At 36.2% G+C, this 23,128-nt stretch overlaps 1 protein-coding gene across 1 annotated transcript in view; it reads left to right on the top strand.

Annotated features, from left to right (window-relative positions):
- LOC120529918 (RNA-binding protein 33-like) overlaps positions 1-23,128 on the top strand; it is a 230,208-nt gene that overhangs the window by 62,453 nt on the left and 144,627 nt on the right. The window contains exons 8-9 of the mRNA XM_039754123.1: positions 7,551-7,765; positions 21,998-22,253. Of these exons, the coding sequence (XP_039610057.1) occupies positions 7,551-7,765; positions 21,998-22,253 (471 nt within the window). The remainder of the gene's footprint in view (positions 1-7,550; positions 7,766-21,997; positions 22,254-23,128) is intronic.

Below are 23,128 nucleotides of genomic sequence, written 5' to 3'. Positions count from 1 at the left end.
TTTGCTGTTAAGGTGAGCCTATTGTTTACGACGCAGCAATTTCAAATTAGTCTTATCTTTTTTCCCCTAATTAAAAATGTAAGGTGATGCACTTAAAATAAGCTCGCTCTACAAATTCAAACAGTGTCCATCTTAATTTAGAGAAAAAATTAACCAAAGTAGCTTTCCTTGTTTGTCTAATTGCACAGGATGACATCTCTGATTCCTTTTTCTCAGTTTTAGTCCACTTTCTTTAACATAAAGGCTATTGTTCCACTCGTCTCTCGCTGTCTTGTAAAATAAGCCTTGACTTGCTGCTCTTTGTTTACACTACAGGAAGTTCATGGCAAAAAAAAAAATTGTGCGCTGATTCAACTACCATGTTGCCTTGTGTAAAGGAGCCCTGCTTCTAAATTACCATAAAGCTTAGAAAAGCAGGGGCTGAAACATTGTGTTTTTGTGATCAGCCATTTTACCGAACATTGATCAAGTCTTTTTTAGTGCAAATCGGCTGATTTAGATCAGTGGCTGATCAAGCACAGTGTCATGACCATAATGACCCTGTAAATCTGTGCTGCATATTTGACTTGGCTAAATTTTAAGGTTATAGCTTGTTGAAGTGTCCTTACTTTTTAGTATTGTTTCAGTACAAGTAGATTTTTTAAGACAACAATAGTTTGTCACCATATCAGAAAAGTGTTACTTGTTTGTACTCGAGTTTTTAAAGGAAGTATAATCTGGCATCCTGCTGAAAGCCACAATGTGTTGAAAATTTTACTTTTTATTTAAACAAGTAGAGTCATATTTTTTTTTTAGTTTACTCTTCCTGTCTTCATTTTCCGTTTTTAAAATAACTTTTTCAGAAGTCTAGTTCTGTTATTTTAAATTCTACACAATCCCTAAATTAAAAACTGCAAAAAAAATTAAAGGTTTATGGGAATGTAGTACTCCGCTCAAAAACATATTTATTACCCAATGTAGTTTTTAGTGACGGTCAAGAAAAAAATTTTAATCTCATGTTTTCATGCAAAATGGAGATGAAAATGTTCATGCTCTAATATGATGATAATGACATACAAGGCACCAGTGACCATTGCTGTACAATGACAGTTATGTTGAAAACCATCCATGGAGGGGAGAAACAATGTATTGCATAATCCACATGTCAGTTATCCAGTTGCAGTGTTCTCCCTAGCGTCTTTTAGCCTGCTAATTTAGTTGAGTTCCCGGCTGTTATCTTGCATGACATTGTGAGATGACAGCCGCAGATCTGCAGGCACAGGGCACGTGGCGAGGGACGAGCGGGCAGGTGGGCAAATACAGCTAAAGGTAATAGCGGGTGTCAAGGCGGAGCAGAGTTCACAAGCAAAGAGTATGGGGAAGTAGGGTTTCGAGAGCGGGCTGTACATGGTAATAGCAGGGGTGTAGCAGCTTAATGCAGTAGCAAGGAGTATGGAGAAGTGGGTGGGTGGGCAAAAGGGGGCAACTGTCCATGCTAATAGTGGGAGCGGAGCGGCTGTTCACAAGCAAAGAGGATGTGGAGGTGGGCTGGAAAGAGGAGGTCTGATAAAATAAAATAAAAAAAAGTCTAGTGAAACCAGCCTGTCAGATATCAGAAAAAGGGCATCAGGAAGTGATATCTCTGTTCTCATTGTCAGCGCCGTCTGTATAGTGCGGCTGAGCGTGCAGCAGCTTTCTTCTTGTACAGTTCCTATTTAAAGTGACCCCATCTGCCGTTCTTATATTTGCTCATATTTTGACCTGTGCTCATATTCCAAAAAGTGTGCAGAAACACTCGCTGCACACACTGTGTCCTGAGCAAAAGTTTTGTCACTGAATTGGTGAAGGTTTTGTACGGAAGCATATTAGGGCCACGGCGAAGAAAAAAAATACGGACAAAGTGAAGAAAAAAAACTGTCGAGAATAAAGTCGAGATGTTGACTTTATTCTCGACATTTCCACTTTAATCTTGACGCTTATGATGAGAACAATGTTGACATGTTGCTACATAATTTGACGGGGTTTGAGAAAATCTAGTAAATTAAACATTCATTTTAAGATGAAGTTTAGTTTACGATGTTCTGCTTTAATGAGAAACTACGAGAATAAAGTCAAAATGTCAAATTTTATCTCGAGATAAACGGTGAGAATAAATTAGAAATGTCAAGAATGCGCACTTGCCGTTGTGCAAGTGTGAATTGAATATCCAACAGGCTCTCCCTTTCCCGCTCAAAAGTCTTATTCATAGGTACTTTACATTTTTTTTTTCAAACGCTTTACCAACATGAGCAAAAAAAGTGTTCAGAAAACAACACTGCTCAGTTATTTCAGAAAAGAGACGTGTCAAACTAATGAAGGTGTGGCTTCAACTTCTCATATGGCAATTTCAGACAAAGACACTAAAGAGGCTGGTCAATCAGGGGAAGTCTCTTCAGCACACACTCTGCCAATTGATAAATCCAAGCACCGCTTATCCGGCATAAACAAACAATGGTTTAAAGATTTTGATTGGCTAATGGTCAAAGAAAATGTTATGTGGTGCTCATTGTGCATGAAATACTCAAACACACACCACCTGAGAAAGGGTTACTTTGGGTAAACGTGCCATACACAAGAATTCGAAAAGAAAGCTTGCTGGACCATGAAAAAAGTAAAACGCACATGGAGTCTTCTGCTGACCTTTTAGGAAAGTGTGTACTTCTGCAAACTCGAATTGGTCAAATTGAAAGATCTGTATCTGTGTTAAATAACTTACAGAGATGCCTTTGTGGGAGCTTTAAGATCCATGCATTGTGTGGCAAAAAATGAGTTGCCACATACAATGTTGTTTGAAAAGCTGTTGGAACACTGCAAAGAAATGGGTTGTTCCTTTTTACAACACCTCAATGCACATTACAACTCTGAAAGAATAATGCAAGAGCTGCTGGATGTCTTAGCATCAGAAATTAAATCTAACATACTGAAAAATATACCCGCTGAAAAGTTTTTCAGTATTCTGTGTGATGAAACCACAGATATCTCAGATATAAAACAATTAATTATTTACATTAAATATGTTTTCCAGGTCACTAAAGAGGTCAGAGTTAGTTTTGTATCAACCCGCAATATGGTTGCCTGCAAAGCGGAGACTATAAGCAACGCACTGAGTGAGACTGTAGACACTCTAGGCTTGAAAACTGCTAATCTGGTTGGACAAGGTTCAGATGCAGTGGCCGTTATGATTGGGAAACGGAAAGGTGTGGCAAAACTGCTTAGAGATAAAACATCTGGACACTTGGTCAACTGCCACTGTGTAAAACCACCGATTGGTCCTTTCAAGTGCCCAAGGAGCAGCTGCTGTACCTTATTTAACAAAACTGAACATCTTAAGGCAGCTATTCTATTTCTTCCAAAATTCTTCAGTTAGGATGGCTGGTTTAATGGAAATTCAAAATATTCTGAACATTCCCCAGATTAAGCTGAAAATGGCCAGTGACACTAGATGGCTCTCTGATGACTTTACAGTACAGTCACTACAACATTATATGATGAGTGATCTCCTTGGAGGGCCCAGATCCTGGGAACTTTGATTATGGGAAAGCTTCAGACAACTGGGTCTCTAGGAAGAAAAGAAGAATAAATATTTATCTGAAGACACCTTCTGCATATGCAAGTTGGCTTTGAGGAATATTTTAAAATTTTTCTTCATTAGGTTTCCTATATTTTTTTTCCATTGTTTTCACGACAATACTTGTGCCTCTTGGTTTATGTCATAACAATTGTTATTTAAAATTTTTGTTAGGGTTGCAGGATCCTGAATTGGATACTTCTTAAATTTAATAAAAATAAAAAGTCGTATTGAGCTTTGTAAAATAATAATAATTAAGTAATGAAAATAATGCACATTAGTTTTCCCCGTCCCTTGCCACCCGGCTGGAAAAAATTTCTGGGGAGAACACTGTAGTTGTATGTTCAAAATGAGCAAAACACATGCAGTTTTTCCTAAAATATTGTTAAATATATACTCCTGGAAAAATAGGCAAACAGGAAACTTAAACTAAATGGGACTGAGTTTATAAGGTAATCTCGATATAATGAACTTGTACTGTATTCAGATACAAAACATTTACTGTATGAGAATGATTTTCTCTATTAAATGATGTTTGGTACTTTTCAAGCTGAATGTATTTTGTTACAATTATAGCATAAATTAACCTTATTAGTGTTGCATTTTATTTCTAAAAGAACAAGTTAAATGTTTCCAAAACAGTATATAATTTCAAAATGAGTCCTTTGTGTGGTAAATCTTAAAGCATGTTGAAAGACACAGTCCAGCTTCACAGTCAAGACAATAATAGTGTTTCTTTTCTGATTTTCTTCCTAGTTTAATCAGTTTTTGAACAGCACACTGTAAAGTACAAGTTAGATTCTGATTTTTTTTTTTTTCTGTTGGTGTTGTGCAATCAATAAAATGACTACCAATAAAACTATTTAGTCCGCGATTTGCTGGGTCAACTGCGTCTCTTTCGCAGTAGTGTGGACGGTGGATGTGTGGCAGTGATTTATTCAACAAGCTGGCATGTAAAGTTTACATAATATACAGTCAGTCAGTCAGTCATTATCTAACCTGCAATATCCTAACACAGGGTCACAGGGGTCTGCTGGAGCCAATCACAGCCAGCACAAGGCACAAGAGAGGAATAAACCCCGTGCAGGGCGCCAGCCCACCACAGGACACACATACATACCAAACGTACACTAGGGATAATTTTAGGATCGCCAAAGCACCTAACCTACATGTCTTTGGACTGTGGAAGGAATAAAATACAGTTTCGCCAGCTATTTGTTTTGCATTAAACTTATGCATTCCAAATGCACTGTTCCACCAGGTGACAAAATATCTTTTTGCAATATTTCTTTTGTTGCCTCTGCATAATGGGATAGAAAGTAAATTTTTGATCTGCACAATCTACGCCGCTCATTGTGTGCTATTGCAGTTGACCACAGCACAAGTCCTTGTAACTTGCTTGGTGCCTTTTGCCTGTACAATGCTAAGAAGACAAACACCTTTCTTGTCCTTCCATTTCAGTACAAGCACTTTACTCTTTTGCCAAGTGTCTAAGTGCACTTTGCTGTAATTTAACTCTGCCAAAGTATTCAGGCATGCCATGACGGATGGGGCACTGTTCCATATGCGTCAGTCTTCCTTTGCAGCAAAATGTCAAATAGTTGTGGTGAAGTATAAAAATTATCCATGGTTACACAGTAAGAATCTATCAAAGTTAGCACCGACAATGTATAAAATACGTAATGATTGTGTTTTGGATCAAACATTGTCCCTTTTCCTGTGTACAGAATCGAATTCATGATGTATCCTGTTTCAGATTTACAATGCTGGTAAAACATTATGCCAATCCTTGCTCTTTGCCACATGATTTACTGTATCTATGACAGTTTGCCCTTACACACCACAGACTTTCATGGATGCTGACATCACCGTCCGGAATGTAAATGCCCCGAAAGTTTGCTACAATACCATGGTATATCTCCCAAATTTTCTATAGTTTTGGTGCTGGATGGGTATTCTCATCCAAGTTGGTAAAGTGCAGATATTTCATACTACACTCAGACAAATTCTCCAAAGAATGTTGTTGCCAAAATTTTGTTTTTGGACCAGTACCATTGCTGCTCAGGTTTCATTACAAGTCCTTGAAATATCAATAACCCTAAAAAGGCCCAGATATCATCAGCAGTTCCTGGTTCCGATCTTTTTGAACAGGAAAGCTGCTTAGGTGTATGGTTATTTGCTCGACCTTGTTCAGCATAATGATTTGCCCCGACAACAATTCTGTCTATCATGTTATCATCCAGGATTAACTTTACGTAAGTGCATGAATCTTGGCTATCAATGTCCACTTTTATTCCTGGCTTCCTCAGAAAATCAAAACGTGGTGACACTGGTTTATATGAAGCATGTCAACAGACAGCCAAAAGAGAGGGTTACTTCTTACTGTCCGTTTCAGTTTCACCACCTGAGGACAGATTCGGTATCTCATTCCTGCTAATGAGAAGCTCCTTAACATCTTCACCATCACTGCTCATATCACTAGCAAGATTGTGCAACACTTGGGCTGCAGAAAAAGTTTATTACAAGATGCCATTATTATTGAGGGGGTTACTGATCACACAGGTGAGAGGAGAAGACGCAGTGACACCTTTGGCCATGTGATGCTTGGATGTAGCGCTTATTCAAGACCTGTGTATGACATTGCCCAAGTAATGCTCGGGACTTACGCTGACAGCACTTCTAATGCCTTTAGCACTGTTTTTTGCAGCCCGAGTTGTGCTCGGGTCTAACACTAAGGCAGTTAATTGGTCAATCACCTCTTGTCTTTTGCCTCCTCTTGTCTTCTAATTCTCTAATTCTGTTTGATCAATGGTTATATTCTGTCATAGCTTATAACTTTGGGATTAATAAAGTATCTATCTATCTATCTATCGATCGATCGATGCACACACCAGTTGTCTTATGGCAGAGCATCATTATGTTCTGAAATCATCTGAGTATTATTTGAGTATGTATCCGCCATTAAACTGTTGTGACTGTATGTGATTCAAAATGTGCTCTGGCAAAACATGCACACTTACCATATTTTTTTTCTTATGCCATGTTTGATGAAATCCTCTTTATTTGCAACAATAGGACATATTCTGAACTACATAAAGTTGTTTAATGAAATGAAATTATATGGTTATTTTTCCAAAATGATGTCTCATACAGGCAAGTTCGCATTGATCCTTCGTGCTACAGCCTCGACTCATTTTAAAAGCAAAGAAAGTAATATTACATACAGGGATTCAAGCTTAACAAACCTAACATCAACCCCCACCTGGGACCTATCATATTCGGAGTTGTTAAATTTTACATAATCTGCATGGTGAGAAACTAAGTGGCAGCAAGGTGTGTGTTGACCAAGTGTACATATTGTCCTTTTTACTGATGACAATAAACAACTAAACTGATTACACTAAAATTACTTTTTTTCTTAAGTAATACCTTTAGAACTGAGACAGATGTTCACCCCTTAGCTGTAGCATTCTGTAATGTCAATTAATGTATGTTTGAAAACCATGCCCCAAGACTGAAAGTTTCCCATAAAGGAAACCAGCAGTTAGGTGAAGCGCTATGCCAGTCCTTTTTAAAATGGAAAAATCTCAACAAAAGTTTTTTTTTTCTTCCTAATATTATATTACATTTCAAAATATGCATGTGGTCTCAATAAAAACTGATCAATATGAAATAGAAGTATTGTCTTGAAGAATAGACAGACATATTGGTCAGTGTTAGGGCTTTTGTTATTAAGTTTGGACCCTTGACCTCCATTTTAAAATGGATGAACAAGCTAGGTTTTTTTTTTTTAATTTATAGGAGACAATTTCATGTGGTAGATTAACATAAACCATAACTGTGAAGAAATAATTTGGGAGTTGAAAAATAATGAACTAATCCTTTAAGTACAGAAGCTTAAATGTCTGATTTTAAACAGTCCAGATCAATTATGTTTGTGTTATGTTTTTATATTGTGTTATAGAACTTTCTGAAGAAGCAAAAGCAGCACTGCAGGAATTTGAAGAAAAAGAAAAGCAGCGCAAACAAGGACGGCTTGGAGGAAGAATAAGGGGGCGGGGAAGAGGAAGAGGAAATTTCTTCTTTTATGGGCCGAGCACGTTAAGGAAAGATGTTGGCGATAGAGGAAGATTAAATGAGCATAGACCTCCTCTGATGCCCCTGCCTTTACCGATGCAGGTAAACAGTGTCATCTACTGTAGAAATATAAATATGAAACATGGAATATGTAAAAAGTGGATACTCCAGTATGATGCAAATTCAGAGATTTTTTTTTTTTAAATAACTAAGTAGAACTCTTGACCCTTGCATACATTTTACATGTCTGCAGACATAGTTACACATATACCAGTCACTGCACTGGCACTGCATTAATACTGGAACAAACCCAGGATTACAACATGAGATTTAATATTACAGGACAAGACCGATTCCGGGATTAGACTGTAACTAATTATTTTTTTGGTATTTCATAATGTCTTGTCTGAAAATGGGAAAAAGCTGATAAACCTTAAGAAAAAAAAAAGTCGGATCAAAACCCATAAGTGTCACAAAATATACATCCCTTTGTCAGATTTATTAACTTATTGTTTTGTCCTGGTAGAGTTCTATATTACTCTACTTTCCCTTTTTGTATTATTACTGTGTTGCCGTTGTCCTAATGCGTCAAAACCCATAGACTTGGCATTGTTTATAAGGTACTAGCAAAATACCCGAGCTTCGCAGCGGAGAAGTAGTGTGTTAAAAAAGTTATGAAAAAGAAAAGGAAACATTTTAAAAATAACGTAACATGATTGTCAATGTAATTGTTTTGTCACTGTTATGAATGTTGCTGTCATCAAGGATTTGATTATCATTATCTCTTTCAATCAGTTTCGTATTTGGAGGACGTGTTGTGTTCAAGTTACATTCTGTGTTTGTCAACCATTGTAAAGATAACAGGTTTCATTCATCGAATTGTTCACTACCCAAATCGCTACTCGTGAATCTAAGATGTTTAACAGGCATTCCCGGTATTAACATGTGGATTTTCCTGTGAATATTTAGCGGCAGCGTGTCTATGAACTTGTGGATTTGCTAACGAGTATTTAGCAGCAGTGCCTCTATGCACTTTTGGATTTTTCTGCGAGTATTTAGCAACAGCGGCTTTATGAACTTGTGGATTTGCCTGCGATTATTTGGCGGCAGCATCACAAAGTTGTTTTCGTCTAGCTGCATCAGAAAATGTACCACGACGTCTGACTCAACTCCTTTTTACTGTTTTACGGTTGGAACGATAAAGGAAATGGGTACCTGAACAATGTAAACTAAGTCTAAAATACCTATACGTTAACTATAATCGTAATAAACGAACAATTAAACAGTGGAGAAGCTGCGGATTAAATAAAAAAGCTGCTTTTATCAGCAGGGAGACGTGAATACCGTGGCAACGCAAGGAAGGGAATGAAGAGACCGGAGCGACGGACAGCCTTATATAGGCAGACAGCCAACAACGTGGGAGGCGTGGGGATGAGGGACCCAACGTTGCCTCACATGGCTACCGAGCTGCAGGCTCTGGATGTATATATGTATGTAAGTTGGATTCAGTTAGCGTTGGGAACCCGCGTGCCAAATTTCTTGAAGATGGGCCCATAGGTAACAAAGACCGTTGGAAAGTTCAATATGGCGGCTGACAATGGCGTCATACCACCAAAATAAGTACGTACATCGGTTTCGGTTAGCTTGCTTAGTTCAGTACATTTTTGTAAGGTGGTGTATTCCTTCCTTGATAGGACTGTGTGCATTGCAGAAAGCAGCTCAGAATAAAATGCCAGTGTATTGCAGGGTAAAGGTCACATCGATGCTCACTTTATGTAACCAGTTACCCATAGATGTACATATTTAGTGTAGGCTCTCAAATCAATCCAAAGGTCTTCAGAGTTGCAAGGCAGAAGTGTTAACCAGTGTGCCTATGTGCTGCCTCCAGTGATAAACTACTCATTTAACACTAGAATTACCAGAGCCAATGAAAAAACCCTTAAATCCGGCCCACCTTAAATCCCTTCGCACCTCTCCGTCAGCATCTTTTGTCTTCTAAATGTGTCGATAAGCCCAAGCAGCCTGCTATACCATCCCCCACCCATGGCCTCAAAATGGGCAAGATGTTCTCCCAGTTCCCGCTTTGATTGATTACCTGGGAGTGAGCTATCCAGAATTGTAAGGGGAATTAATTAGATGTGTGTGTTTTGTGTCTCCATCAATCTATGTAAACACATCGTTAAAACAGAAAACGTTTTTCATCTTTTAGTAATAAATAACAAAATGTAGACATGAGCTATTTGGCATTTCTAAAAGTTAGCATTTTTTTAGTTGTATTCTCACAGTCACATTCATGCTCATCCTTGCCGCACCCCACCCTGATATGACTCTAACAAACAGTGCAAGTAGAAATTCACACCCGATCTGACGCTGTTCGTTTTCAAATAATATTGCATTAGTGCAACAATGTTTTCTGATTGGTACCATTCAGGTCACAAAATGATTTCTTCAAAATGTCACATATATTTGTCTCTTTCTTTGTTGCCCGGTGCTGCGTTGACATCGTGCACCAGAAGGGGTGAGCTTATTCAGCGTGGCAAGAGCACGCAGATAGCCAGTTGCTTGTTCTACAACATGCTTGACTTGGTGTTGATCAACCCTCATGTACTGGACAAGGCATGCATGAGGGGCACTGAGAAAAGAAGAGTGTTCTTTGTTCGCTTCTTACAAGAAAAGGCAATGGATAAAGCAAAAAAGGATGCAACATCGAAAAGCTTCTGTTCCAAGACCGCCGCTTCCTCAGCCCCTTCAGTGTAATAGTAACCACAGCACAGAGAGAAGTGTTTACATTGCAACAGGAACACATCGTAAATGTAGAAAAGACAGTCCTTGGGTGTATGGGAACTGTTAACATTTGAATCTGATGATTGCATATAGCGTGGAACTGACCTCTCTGTACTATTCTTTCCTCTGCATGTCCTGGAATACAAAAGAAACAGTACCGTGCACCAAAATTTGGGGACTGCACGGGCAAGATCGGGGAAAAAAAAACGTGGTCCCTGATTACAAGTGCAAGAAGGCGTGCAAATGAATATGAATAATGTTGCATCAGTGCCACAGTGTTTTCCAAAATGTACTATACAGGTTATAAAATGAGTTATTACAAATATCTTATATACCTATGTCTCTGTTTTTTGTCAGTGCAGCTTTACAGCATGGACCATAAGGTGCATACTAATTCAGCGTGAGCAGGAACACTCAGTAAAAAAAAAAAAAAAGTTTTTATTGTAATATTAACAATAAGAGCAGCTTGCTACTCGAAACCGTAAATTTGCGGGGAAGATGGTTTCGACTCACATCCTCTGGATTATAAGTCAGCAGTTTTTACCGCTGCGCCACAGAAGCTGTCGTATTGTAATTGTACCTTTTGTGATAGTGTTTATTTGATATTTGGCCATCAGCCTTCACACATTATACAGTTCATGTCTACATTTTGTCATTTATTACTAAAGCATGGAAAATGTTTCTGTTTTAACAGTGCGTTAACATAGATTGTTGTAGACACAGAACACATCAAATTATTTCCCTTTACGATTCTGGGTAGCTCACTCCCAGATAATCAATCAAGTTGGCAACTTCTTGCCCATTCTGAGGTGGGGGAGTGGGGGGATTGGAATAGCACGCTGCTTGGGCTTATCGACACTTTTAGAAGACAAAAGAGGCTGATGGAGAGGTGCGAAGGGATTTAGGGTGGGCCGGATTTATTAATTTTTTTCATTGGCTGTGGTAATTCTAATGTTAAAAAGAAACAGCCTGTTAAAACAGTAACTAAAGTAATTTTTGTGTCCTTCACATTTTTTTATGATATTTAAGCTACATTTCTGCATTAATTATAGAGTCAATAGCAAAACATTTAAACTAGTTGAAAGCTACACATTGCAGTAATAGTTTCTGTTAGATTTGAATGCACACTAGCAAACCTCCTTGCTTGGAAGTTGTTTGATATTGGAAAGCTTCCTTTAAAAATTTGCCTTACGTCACTTATACCAAAAGAAGTATTGAACCATAGTAAACATACTGGTTTCTAAAGCTACATCATTAATATTATGTCAGAAAAGAATTTTATTTTTTTTAATTAATATACTCTGATCTTCTCATTTTCAATGAAACAAGTCAAAATAGCACAGATGATTGTTACGCTGGCGCAGTGCTCTTAATGCAATTCCCGTACACCTCACTGGACCAAGTTTTGATTCCCAGCCAGGTGATATTTACTGCTGTGTGTTTTTGACAACTGCTTTGGTTTAATCATACACCCCAAAGGTTAGTATATTAGTAGTACCTAGTTTTCTTGTTGATGAAAACTAAAATAGTAGCTTCTGTTAATGAAAAAATAATGTTCTCAACTAAAAGTAAAATAGAAACAAAAAAAGAAAAAAAAATTGTAATTTGATTTTCATAACATGCTTTTGTGCATATGAGTGTAGTTGCCAGTGCGTCCATTAGAACTTTTGTCAGTAATGTTAGCTTTCAGAAGCACTTTAATTTGTGTGTGTTTGTGTGACTCGCCTTTTATTCTGATCTCTAGAATTATCATCTGGCCAAATGCAGCAATATACATTTTAGCATTAAAGTAAATTATACAGACACCCACTGCCCTGTAAAATATATTCACTGTGAATTAAACAAAAGTTTAGAAGTGCTTGGCTTTAAGGTGACGAGAGACAATTTCTGAAAAAAATGTTATGTTTCAGAGTAATTTTTAGTAACTATATATATATATATATATATATATATATATATATATATATATATATATATATATATATATATTTTATACCTATCCTTGGTACATTTGCAGGCAAAAAAGATGCTTTTACTCTGTTGTATTTCTTCTACCTTCTTACACATGAATTTTTCACATTTACCTCTTTTACTGCAAAGAACAAGTACCAACTCCTTCTGATCAGCTGGCTTATTCTGAAGATTTCATTGATTTACAAGTACTAGATCTAAGAACCAAACAAATCCTCATCACTTTCTACTAACTTATTTAGTGGGTTTCACTGGTTATACAATGTTAGTTACTTGACTGTTTAAATTCCAAGAGTGGTCTGTCTTGCTGAGTTGGTGGCAGAAGCCTTTTCTTTTTATTAATGTTTATACTTGAGCCATTAATATATTAACAAGCAGAAATTGTTTCATATTCAATTGGTAAATAAGTTTTTAAAATGTCCGCAAAGCCACATAACTTCATCTACGCTTTGTTTCAAAAGCAGTTAACTACTATCTACATATGAGATGTCAGCTAAGTAGCGAAATGCAGTGCATCTCCAAGCATTTGATTTTATTAACTAAGTACACTGACATTGGAGAAGCCCTCGGGTTCCTCCAAACAGAAAGGCCGCCAGACCCCCTTCCCGCCCCCCATCACAGCTCCAGAAACCCATTACAATCATATATACAGTATTTAATTTATGAAAAGAAATTAATATTTTGTGCATTTTTTAGGCTGATCAGTGAGAAAATGATGTATCATGTTGCATAACATTATACATTGCTCAATGCCAATTACTGAGTTTGCAACAAAATATTTTAACAGAACACAGAAAGCTTGTTATACGCAGGCAACAATAATGGGTGTTTTCTGGACTTCTTTCATTGGGCAGAAACACTTTATCCTGGGAAGAATCAGCATGAAGGTTTGTGGTTTGTTTGCAAAGTAGAGATGAAAATGCATCACTTGGCATGCTACATTAAGGACACATTTAATAGAAGCGACTTTATTGCAAGCTCTGCTGAGGGTGCATGTGAGATGTGCCTCAATTTCAATTAGACAGTTGATGTATTGAATGAATTTAATTTCACCTTATGATGTTGGGTATTCACTCTCCAGGATCCTAATGCCATATCTATTTATTTTCTCATTTTAAATGTCTACTGTCTATAGCACAGTTCATATTTTTTTATAATGTTCACTCTAGAATGTTTAATAAATGTTTACTACATACTGTAGTATCAAAAGTCAATATGCCTCCAGTGTCTGCATCTTGCCCTAAGAGTGATTGCATTGAGAGGAAGCTCAATGGTATAAGATTAGGGAGTTTGATTATAAGTAGATGATCTACCCAAAAACAAGTGATCCTACACTTTTGCTTTACATAGTCAGATGCTGTCAGACCTACTTGTGAGACAGCGAGAGAGGTTCAGAGTGTAATCAAGTTCAAACCACTGAAAACTGTGAAAATGCCTTGAAGTGACTTAAAAAATATATATAATCATTCATACATGAGACTTTTTAAGAGAAAAATGTAATATTAAACTGTATTCCCAATTCATTATGAGGCTTGACTCGGGTGTACGGTTATCGGCACTTCAGGAAGCTGGTAGACTACGCTGTAGAACAGGGGAAAAGAGTGCCACAGCGATTGCAATGCTGATGAACATGTAGTAAACAAGATGGGAGACAAAATCCCTCCATGTCGCTCCCTGGCCGGGACCATGTGGGGTCTTAACAAAATACTGAGGAATATCCTTGAATAATGGATTAAAGGAAAGGACAACTAGAGTATGGAAGGAGATGATCAATCATGAATCGGCTGTTTTTAAAGCAGGTCAACTAACTATGTCATATAGGCCATGTTCTAAATTGTATCTGTAGTCTACATTAGAAATTATTTCTCTTGTCTTTTGATTTAGCTATCAATCTAGCTATCTGTACAAACAGATGTCAACTCAACGGTATACAAATTATAATTTAATTAAATGCTAAATTGAACTTGAACTTTATTGCCAGGCAGCACAATTGCTAGGAATTTCCCTTATGTTACATAATCATTGTAACAAAGTACATAAAATTGTCTGTCTGTCTGTCTATCTATCTATACACTCTGATATACAGTATAAAGCAATATATTCAGAAATATATTGCGCTGCATCAGAAATAGAGATGCAACAGTGATCCTGAGTTTTCTTCTCTCTAATTGTACATTTCATCAGCTGTTTGTATTTGGGAAGCTAAGATTCCAAAGTGGAAATATTGAAGTCACCCAAGATAATAACTGTGGAATCTGGGTGTTTATTACTTGTTTATTTTAGAGCTTCCCTGTAATTTTTATAGTTTTAGTCATAATGCAAAGCTTTGCAATGACCAGCACACTGTTGTAAGTCAAGACCCTAATTTCCATGGGACATCAGTCTGGTGAGATATGTTGGTGCTTTTTACCTTTTTCTGAGTAGCATGCCATGAAGAGTAATAATTCCTTCTGCTTTTGATCCCTGTTTTTTTTGGTAAACATTCACACTAAATAAAGGTGAGTGTAATATCTCCTCCTGATGCATCTGTCCTTTCCGTGGGCTCAGTATTTTCTGCTTGTCTGTGATCTCGTGACTTTTTATAAAAAATAGAAAGGGCTTTCATTTCACATGCATCCTGTCTTGTGGCTTCTGCTTGCTTAACTGGTTCTGTTAGGTGGAAAATGAGGAGCACACAATGCACTTTTTTTAAAAGTAAGCTAAAACCAGTTTCCTGAGTTCTAATCTCCATGTGAAACCTTTTGTGTCCTTCAGTACCGTGTGCCGAAATTATTGCACAATTAATTGTAAAATTCAGCAACTTCTTTACAAGAAAAACATTTTCTATGATACAACACAATCATTGTCATCAGTTTTCCTTGTAATGTTTTAAATTTAGTAATATTTGAAAAGATCAAAATATCCTGGGAAGAGAAAACAATTAAGGAAACAAACAGTTGTGGAAAACCCAGTTTGACCCTTTCAGTTAGAAAAAGTTATAAAGAATATAGTTACAATTCAAAATAAAACACAAACAATGCAATATAAATATATATATATATATATATATATATTCATACAAATGTGTATACAGTATTATATTGAAACACAAATTGTATGTGATTGCTTAAGTTATATTTATAATGTTGTTATGAGCTTTGTGTAATACAAAATGCAGATATTCTGGAACTAAATGCAGAGAATTGGCACCTAACTATACTATGGAAAAGCATGCACATACCAAGTTCAACTACCCATAACAATTTCTTATTTTTTGAAGAAAGTAAGGAATTACCTACGCCATACACCCAATCCCCTCCAAGAGTGTCATTGATGCAAGAACTGAATGAATCTACATGAGAACCATTATTCTCACTATCCTCTATTATAATATTCAAAGCTTCAGCTTCTTGGTTCAGTTGTGGAGTTTTTCTTTTCTTGTATTCTCAAAACACAGCCACTAATTTGTGAAGATGTGCCTTTCTCTGTCTGCCTGGCTGAATGTAATTTTGTAAACATAGACTTGCCCTTCTTGTTTCTGATTTTCTTTGAATGTGACAAGCTGTACCTTGTTTGCATCGGTGGAATCTGGAGATCTGATTGGAGAAATTAGTCTTGTCATTTTGAGTTTCAAATTGGTGATCCAGTAGGTAACAAGCTAATATGGAGCTTTCATATTCAAACTGCCTTATGTCATTATCCATTGGAAAGAATGATTGGCAGCGGTTGAGAGCTCAAAACACTTTTTTTTTTTTTTAATTTAAATTAGAAGTCTGTCTGTCAAATCGACTCCACGCTGGTTGGGTTTGGGGATGGGGTTTGGCACTTTTGACTCTGCAACATAGACATGTACAAACACTTGAAATACACAGTTTTGGTGGCAAATTATTGAAGTTTAGTGCTTTGTAATCAGATGATTTAAAAAAAAAAGAGTGTAATGTCATTCGTACTGGCGGCAATGAGAAGCGGGTAGAGCATAAAAAGTTAACAGCATTGTACTTTTTGTTGAAATGTCATTGGTGGTTAGCTCTCATGCCTGCCCCTTTGACTAAAGACAAAATCAAGTCTGTTTAGTTATCAAAGTGAGCCACAGACTAGTTAAAGTAAGTCGTTGGGTACAGTGCATCTGGAAAGTATTCACAGCGCAACACTTTTTCCACATTTTGTTATGTTACAGCCTTATTCCAAAATGGATTAAATTCATTTTTTTCCTCAGAATTCTACACACAGCACCCCATAATAATGTGAAAAAAGTTTACTTGAGGTTTTTGCAAATTTATTAAAAATAAAAAAACTGAGAAATCACATGTACATATGTATTCACAGCCTTTGCTCAATACTTTGTCGATGCACCTTTGGCAGCAATTACAGTTTTTGAATATGATGCCACAATCTTGGAAACACCTGTCCTTGGCCAGTTTCACCCATTCTTCTTTGCAGCACCTCTCAAGCTCCATCAGGTTGGATGGGAAGCGTCGGTGCACAGCCATTTTAAGATCTCTCCAGAGATGTTCAATCGGATTCAAGTCTGGGCTCTGGCTGGGCCACTCAAGGACATTTACAGAGTTGTCCTGAAGGCACTCCTTTAAAATCTTGGCTGTGTGCTTAGGGTCGTTGTCCTGCTGAAAGATGAACCGTTGCCTCCCTGACTAAGGCCCTTCTCCCCCGATCGCTCAGTTTAGTTGGCCGGCCAGCTCTAGGAAGAGTCCTGGTGGTTTCGAACTTCTTCCACTTATGGATGATGGAGGCCACTGTGCTCATTGGGACCTTTAAAGCAGCAGAAATTCTTCTGTAACCTTCCCCAGATTTGTGCCTCGAGACAATCCTGTCTCGAAGGTCTACAGACAATTCCTTTGACTCCATGCTTGGTTTGTGCTCTGACATGAACTGTCAACTATGGGACCTTTATATAGACAGGTGTGTGCCTTTCCAAATCATGTCCAATCAACTGAATTTACCACAGGTGGACTCCAATTAAGCTGCAGAAACATCTCAAGGATGATCAGGGGAAACAGGATGCACCTGAGCACAATTTTGAGCTTCATGGCAAAGGCTGTGAATGCTTATGTACATGTGATTTCTCAAGTTTTTTTATTTTTAATAAATTTGCAAAAACCTCAAGTAAACTTTTTTCAAGTTGTCATTATGGGGTGTTGTGTGTAGAATTCTGAGGAAAAAATGAATTTAATCCATTTTGGAATAAGGCTGTAACATAACAAAATGTGGAAAAAGTGATGCGCTGTGAATACTTTCCGGATGCATTGTATATCTGACTAGGTGACTGTCTTCAACGAAAGTGTACTACCACCAACTACCTCCAACTCACTAAGATTAAGTAAATAAAGGCAGAGACTGGAAATCACTGAAAGTCACCTAATATGACCTAGCCTTTACTACTGTAGTTCAATTTTCCTGTTTAATTAAGACCCAACATTAGCATCTTAAATAAATAGAATATTATAATCTGGCATTTATCTGTATCTTGTTCATTGTAGCTAAGGCAGCCAATGGGGATGACTGAGAATGTGTCCAGAATTGCTACTTACAGTATGTGACTTGTGTTCTTCATGGTCAGTAGACCCAAGCATTGAAACAAATGCTTAATGGGAATTTAATTTATTAGCTGACTTTAATCATCTAGTTCTAAAATGCCAGTAATTGGAGATATGACGAGAATGTGTATGATCAAGGCATCAGTTTATAAGAATGCCTTCTTTAGCATTAATGATGTAAAATAAATGACAGAAATTACCTTTTTTTTGGGGAGTATATTAAGCATGTACATTTAATGATCTTCTAATCTAGGCTTTTTAGCTGCATGAATCAGAAGGTGCTGTTACTAACATTCTAGCTGCTTTCTGTCAAACATTGTTCATTGTAGCACATATGACATGAAAGTGTCTTAATTCATTGTTATTTGTTGTGTTCTGTAAACTTACTGAAGATGCTTTTTGATAATGCCACAGTCCTTACCCATCACACATTAAAACAATACCTTGCTACTTCCAGTTATTTTTTAAATTTACTATATCTTTAGGTGACCGCTTTCTACATGTTTGTCAGTAGATCACAATCCTTTTCTTTGCAATTATGTAAATGGTTAAATATCAAAGGAAATTACCACATTGTTTGCAACAGCAAGCATACTCCTACATAAGCAACCTCTACAGCTGTTCAATTACCAACATTATTCTTCCATTTTATGTTCCCATTTTACACTTTTGTACTTTAAGAGAAATAGTTTTATCCAAGTTGCTTATATGCACAAGTCTTATTTTCAATGTAAAATGTGTGTTTGTGAAATTTAATTTTATATTTTTGAAAGTATGCACAAAGACTAACTAAAAATGAGTTGTGGTAGTTGGAATATTTTCAATGTTTATTAATAGTTGCTTCTACACCCAATTTTTTTTTGTTCCACTTTTCTTTAGGCCAGGTAACATAGCTGTCTTTTATATTGGATATTTTCTTCCTGAGTGGAAGTTCATTTGTTTACGTGGAATCACAACCTCAGTGATGCTCACATGACAGTGCAAATAAATCAAACATAACGTTTTCAGAAGTATGATACTTTTGTTATACATTTACAGGATCACTTTGCCTTTAGATTCCCACTTCCAACCTTAGCTTTATCATTATTATAATAAATATAAATATCTGTTGTACTTCTGTTTTGAAATTACTTATCTCATTACATTTCTCCAGATAGCATTGTCTTTATTTCACAATTCATCTACAAAAGGAGAAATTCATAAAACATTGTATGGTTCATCTTAATAGAAGCACTACCTTTCCCTTTTATTAGAAGGAGATTTAACCTTTTTGTAAAAGTGGAAACATATTAAAAACATCTACATCTCTAAAACTAAATAGGTTAAACCATTTGTGATATTTACTCTTTAACATCAGCTGTTCAATGATTCTGAAGTCTGTTTGCTAGTCATTGTACATTTATGTGCATTTTATCTGTCAGCTTTTGTCCTTCTGTTGGCATGTCCTTTTGGAACAGTGGTGTTAGTTTGCTTTGGAAAAAGTCAATTAAAGTAGTTCTTTGGTCCTCTTATCCATGTTGATATATGGATTATACTAAATAACTTGGCAGTTGTCCATTCAGAAAGCATTTCATGAAATTAAATTTGTACTTTGCCCAGGATTTAGATTTTGTACCATTTTTTATTATTATTAAATATCTGTTGAAGCATATAATCCTATCCTTTTAGATGTACAAGTACATTGCCTTGTGTATTAGATTTTTTTTTATTTAAATGAACTATATATTTTTTTTTAAAAAGAATCTTTTCCAAACAAGAGATTAATGCTTAACACAGTGATTTCCTTTAGAGTTATTTAAAATTCACCTGTTAAAACATTGTAATTTCTGCAAAATCTGATGCATTTATTTCGTTCAACTTCTGTGGAAACTTTGTTTATTCAATGCTTTAGAGATGCTGATTGCTTTATTTTTAAATAAAAAGATTAATAAAGCAACAATGTCAAAGTACATTGGGAAATTTTATGTGTTACTGTAATCCATTCTTTATTTACCTTAACTTTCAATATTACACTTAGTGAGTATTTTCTGGTCCGGCAATGCATTACAATTGTTAGATTCACAGTGCCCTTTTTCTCTCCTATATTAAAGTTTCATAAAAAAAGTTCCTGGCAGTTTTTCTTAGACTAGTGATATTGTTTTTTGCTCATATTTAATTTTACTTGTATAAAACGCTACTTGTTAAAAAAAAAAAAATTGACCAAACATAAACTGTTACAAATAGACATTCTACAGCCTCTTAACTGTTTGATTCATTTAGCCTTTGAACAATATTATTAAAAGTTAAAGTAGGCTTTCAAGCACCCAATTGCAGAGCCAAATAATTCCATAGAGTTGAGCTGTTTTGTGTGAAACCAGAACTATTCCAGGTGTATACATGTATCAGCTGAAAATGATCAAGAAAAGTGAGGAAAAATTTTCTTCCATTTTTGAAAACGAATGCTTAACAATGTTTAGTAACAAAATGTATTGAAAGCTTGAGTGCTCACTTATGGCAGACTCAAAATTTGAAACCCATCCACAGTTTACAACTGAATTCAAGCTAAGGTGGTACTGAATACTTTTAGGCAGTGCATCATATTTGCAGATATGTTACAAAACGATATGTCTACTTATTTTTACACAGGAGAATATAATGAAAAGTATGCTGTCTGAAATTAAGCCTGAACACAAATGAGTATCAGTTGGCCATTATTTTGAATAGAATTGAAAGCCTTGCACTTGAGAGTACCACATAGATATAGAGTTAGACTCATCGTAAGGAGAGCAGCTTAGTTATTTGATTTGTCACATGAATATTGAGTAGTTGCAGAAAGAAAAATGTATTTTCCCAGTTGTTTTTAGTTTTGGCCAATGAGATGAAATAAACGTGAAAATAAAACCTTAAAACTTAACCAAAGATGTTAACTTAGAAGCTTCGAATCTGCTGGTGTTTAAAGTATTTTTTTTTCTTGTTAAAGACATGCTTATGAAAACAAAACCGAAAATAAAGAAATAGTGAAAAAATACAAATGATTTTTGCAATCAGTGTCATTGTTTACTTGAAGATGCAAAGGGCTATGGAAGATTGAGCCTTTGTTTGAAAAGTGAAGGAAGGTTTTCAGGTGTAATTTAAAGTGATGTTTTTTGTTCTGTTTTACACATTAATGGTCTCTGTTTGTTTTACATATTGTCTATTTTAATTGACACAAATTTAGTTGCATTTCACTTGTTGTTTAACTGAATACTATACTGGATAGGTGCTGTTCAGCCAGGTACAGATTGACGGAATCATGACCATTATTGAAGAAGTCAGCATTCCAAATTGCTTGTAGAGGTAGTATATCCTTGGACTTGAAACTTAACCTGTAATCATGCATCATTATATTGCTGGTCCTAAAAAAAGAACCTACAGAATCCAGCACACAGTACATCTACATCTATTTTTCGCTGCTTTACACATGTATTGGACTGTAGTAAAACAGTTTGTATAAATTGCGGTTGAATTAAATTTTAACTAGTTTTTAGTAAACACTGCATAGTCTGTGGGGTCAGTGTCTGCACATACTTTAATTTTTCTGTTCAAAATTACTATCACTGTGTTGCCTATAATTTACAGGCACTGTACCCAGATTATAGATTTTTAGTGGAAAAAATAATACAAAGATTATTAGACAGCTTCACGTAAGAAAGGTTACATATGAAATTCATAGCTTATTTTGCGGTTTGAATTTTCAGTTAATTTTTCATTTGGTGCTTTATTATAGTTTTAGTAATCCTCATTCTCAAGCATATACTGTAGATATGCTTGCTTGCATTTTACTGTGTAATTGTGCATGTTTTGGAAATTGTGAAGAATATGTGAATCTAAAAGTCTTGCATTTCTTATATGTTAAATCAATGTTTGGTTAATCTTGATTTTTTGGCAGTGAATGAAGTACTAAATTACTTACTGTAGCAGGGATTTTTTTTGTACTTTTAAATGTAATGCTGCTAAAATTAGATTTCATTATTTACAAATTTACAAATTCTTCAAATTTTTATAATTGTCTTTTTCCTTTATCAAACAGCACCATCATCCTAGAATGCCCCACCAATATCACCTTCAAAATTTCCAGGAGAGAGAATTACAGAGACCACCAGTTCAACCTTTAATTCATTCTCATCCACCCCATCGATCCTCCCCTACCCAGGCAACTCACACTCGCCCCCAAGGAGATGGATCCCGCATTATGAGCCCCCCACAGTCTGCACATTCCCCAAAGCAGCCAAAGAATATTCATATAAATCCACACTTCAGAGGGCCGGTTTCCTCTTCCATGCAAGGTATATATTCTGTTTTTATGTTTACTGTTTTATTGTGTAACAGTGGAAGTTTCACACATTTATTTCTGATGAATGATTTTCCTTTATTTTGAATGTGCAATAATGTTTTTTTGTAGTGTCAAGGTAACTAGAAAAAATAATCATAACTGTACACAATTTGATCCTTTACTAAACACAATGCTTATGCTGATTTAGTTTTTTTATTTGGTCCCAGGAGCATCGGTTTATGGCCTCAATGAAAGACAGTATTAGTGTAATTGGCCTAGGGTGAGAGAGTAGTTCTGTGCGTAATTTATTTTTTATTTTTTATTCATATTCATGATGAAGTTGGATTTTTAGATAATTATAAGGAATTTTTTTTTTTTCCTTAATGAAGGCTTTTGGATTCTTGAAAGTGGTTTAATTTAGTCACATATATATATATCTCTATTATAAAAAAAAAATCCTGGAGAGAAACACTAGGGATACGAGACGTGATCTTTCAAAATCCTGGGCATCTACATCACCATCATTTTTTCAGTCTGGTACTGACTGCTGGATGTGCAAGTCCTTCTTGAAACAGCAAGCCATAAAAGCAGTCTTGAAAAGGAGCTGAAATCCTTACAAGTCGCATGTGCTGGTACAGCATTTTGCTACATCATTACTTGTACATCTGCAAATCATGAAGCACTTGTGACACTGTTGCATGGGTCCTGCTTGCAACACACAGCTGGCTTCCTGCAATTCAAACATATGATGTGTCTTGCTGCTGCTTAGGGAGCTGTGGTGGATTTGAAGCAGGGTCAGGGTGGAGCCCAGGAGGAAAGCACAATTTTGAAGGCATAGGACATGTTGGTAGAAAGGTTTGAGTGACAGTGGTGAAGAGTAGTGCTTTT

The sequence above is a fragment of the Polypterus senegalus genome, chromosome 5 (assembly GCF_016835505.1).
Source record: "Polypterus senegalus isolate Bchr_013 chromosome 5, ASM1683550v1, whole genome shotgun sequence".
Lineage (NCBI taxonomy): Eukaryota > Metazoa > Chordata > Cladistia > Polypteriformes > Polypteridae > Polypterus > Polypterus senegalus.
Note: the sequence above shows the minus strand (reverse complement) of the source record. Positions and strands in the feature narration are given on the sequence as shown.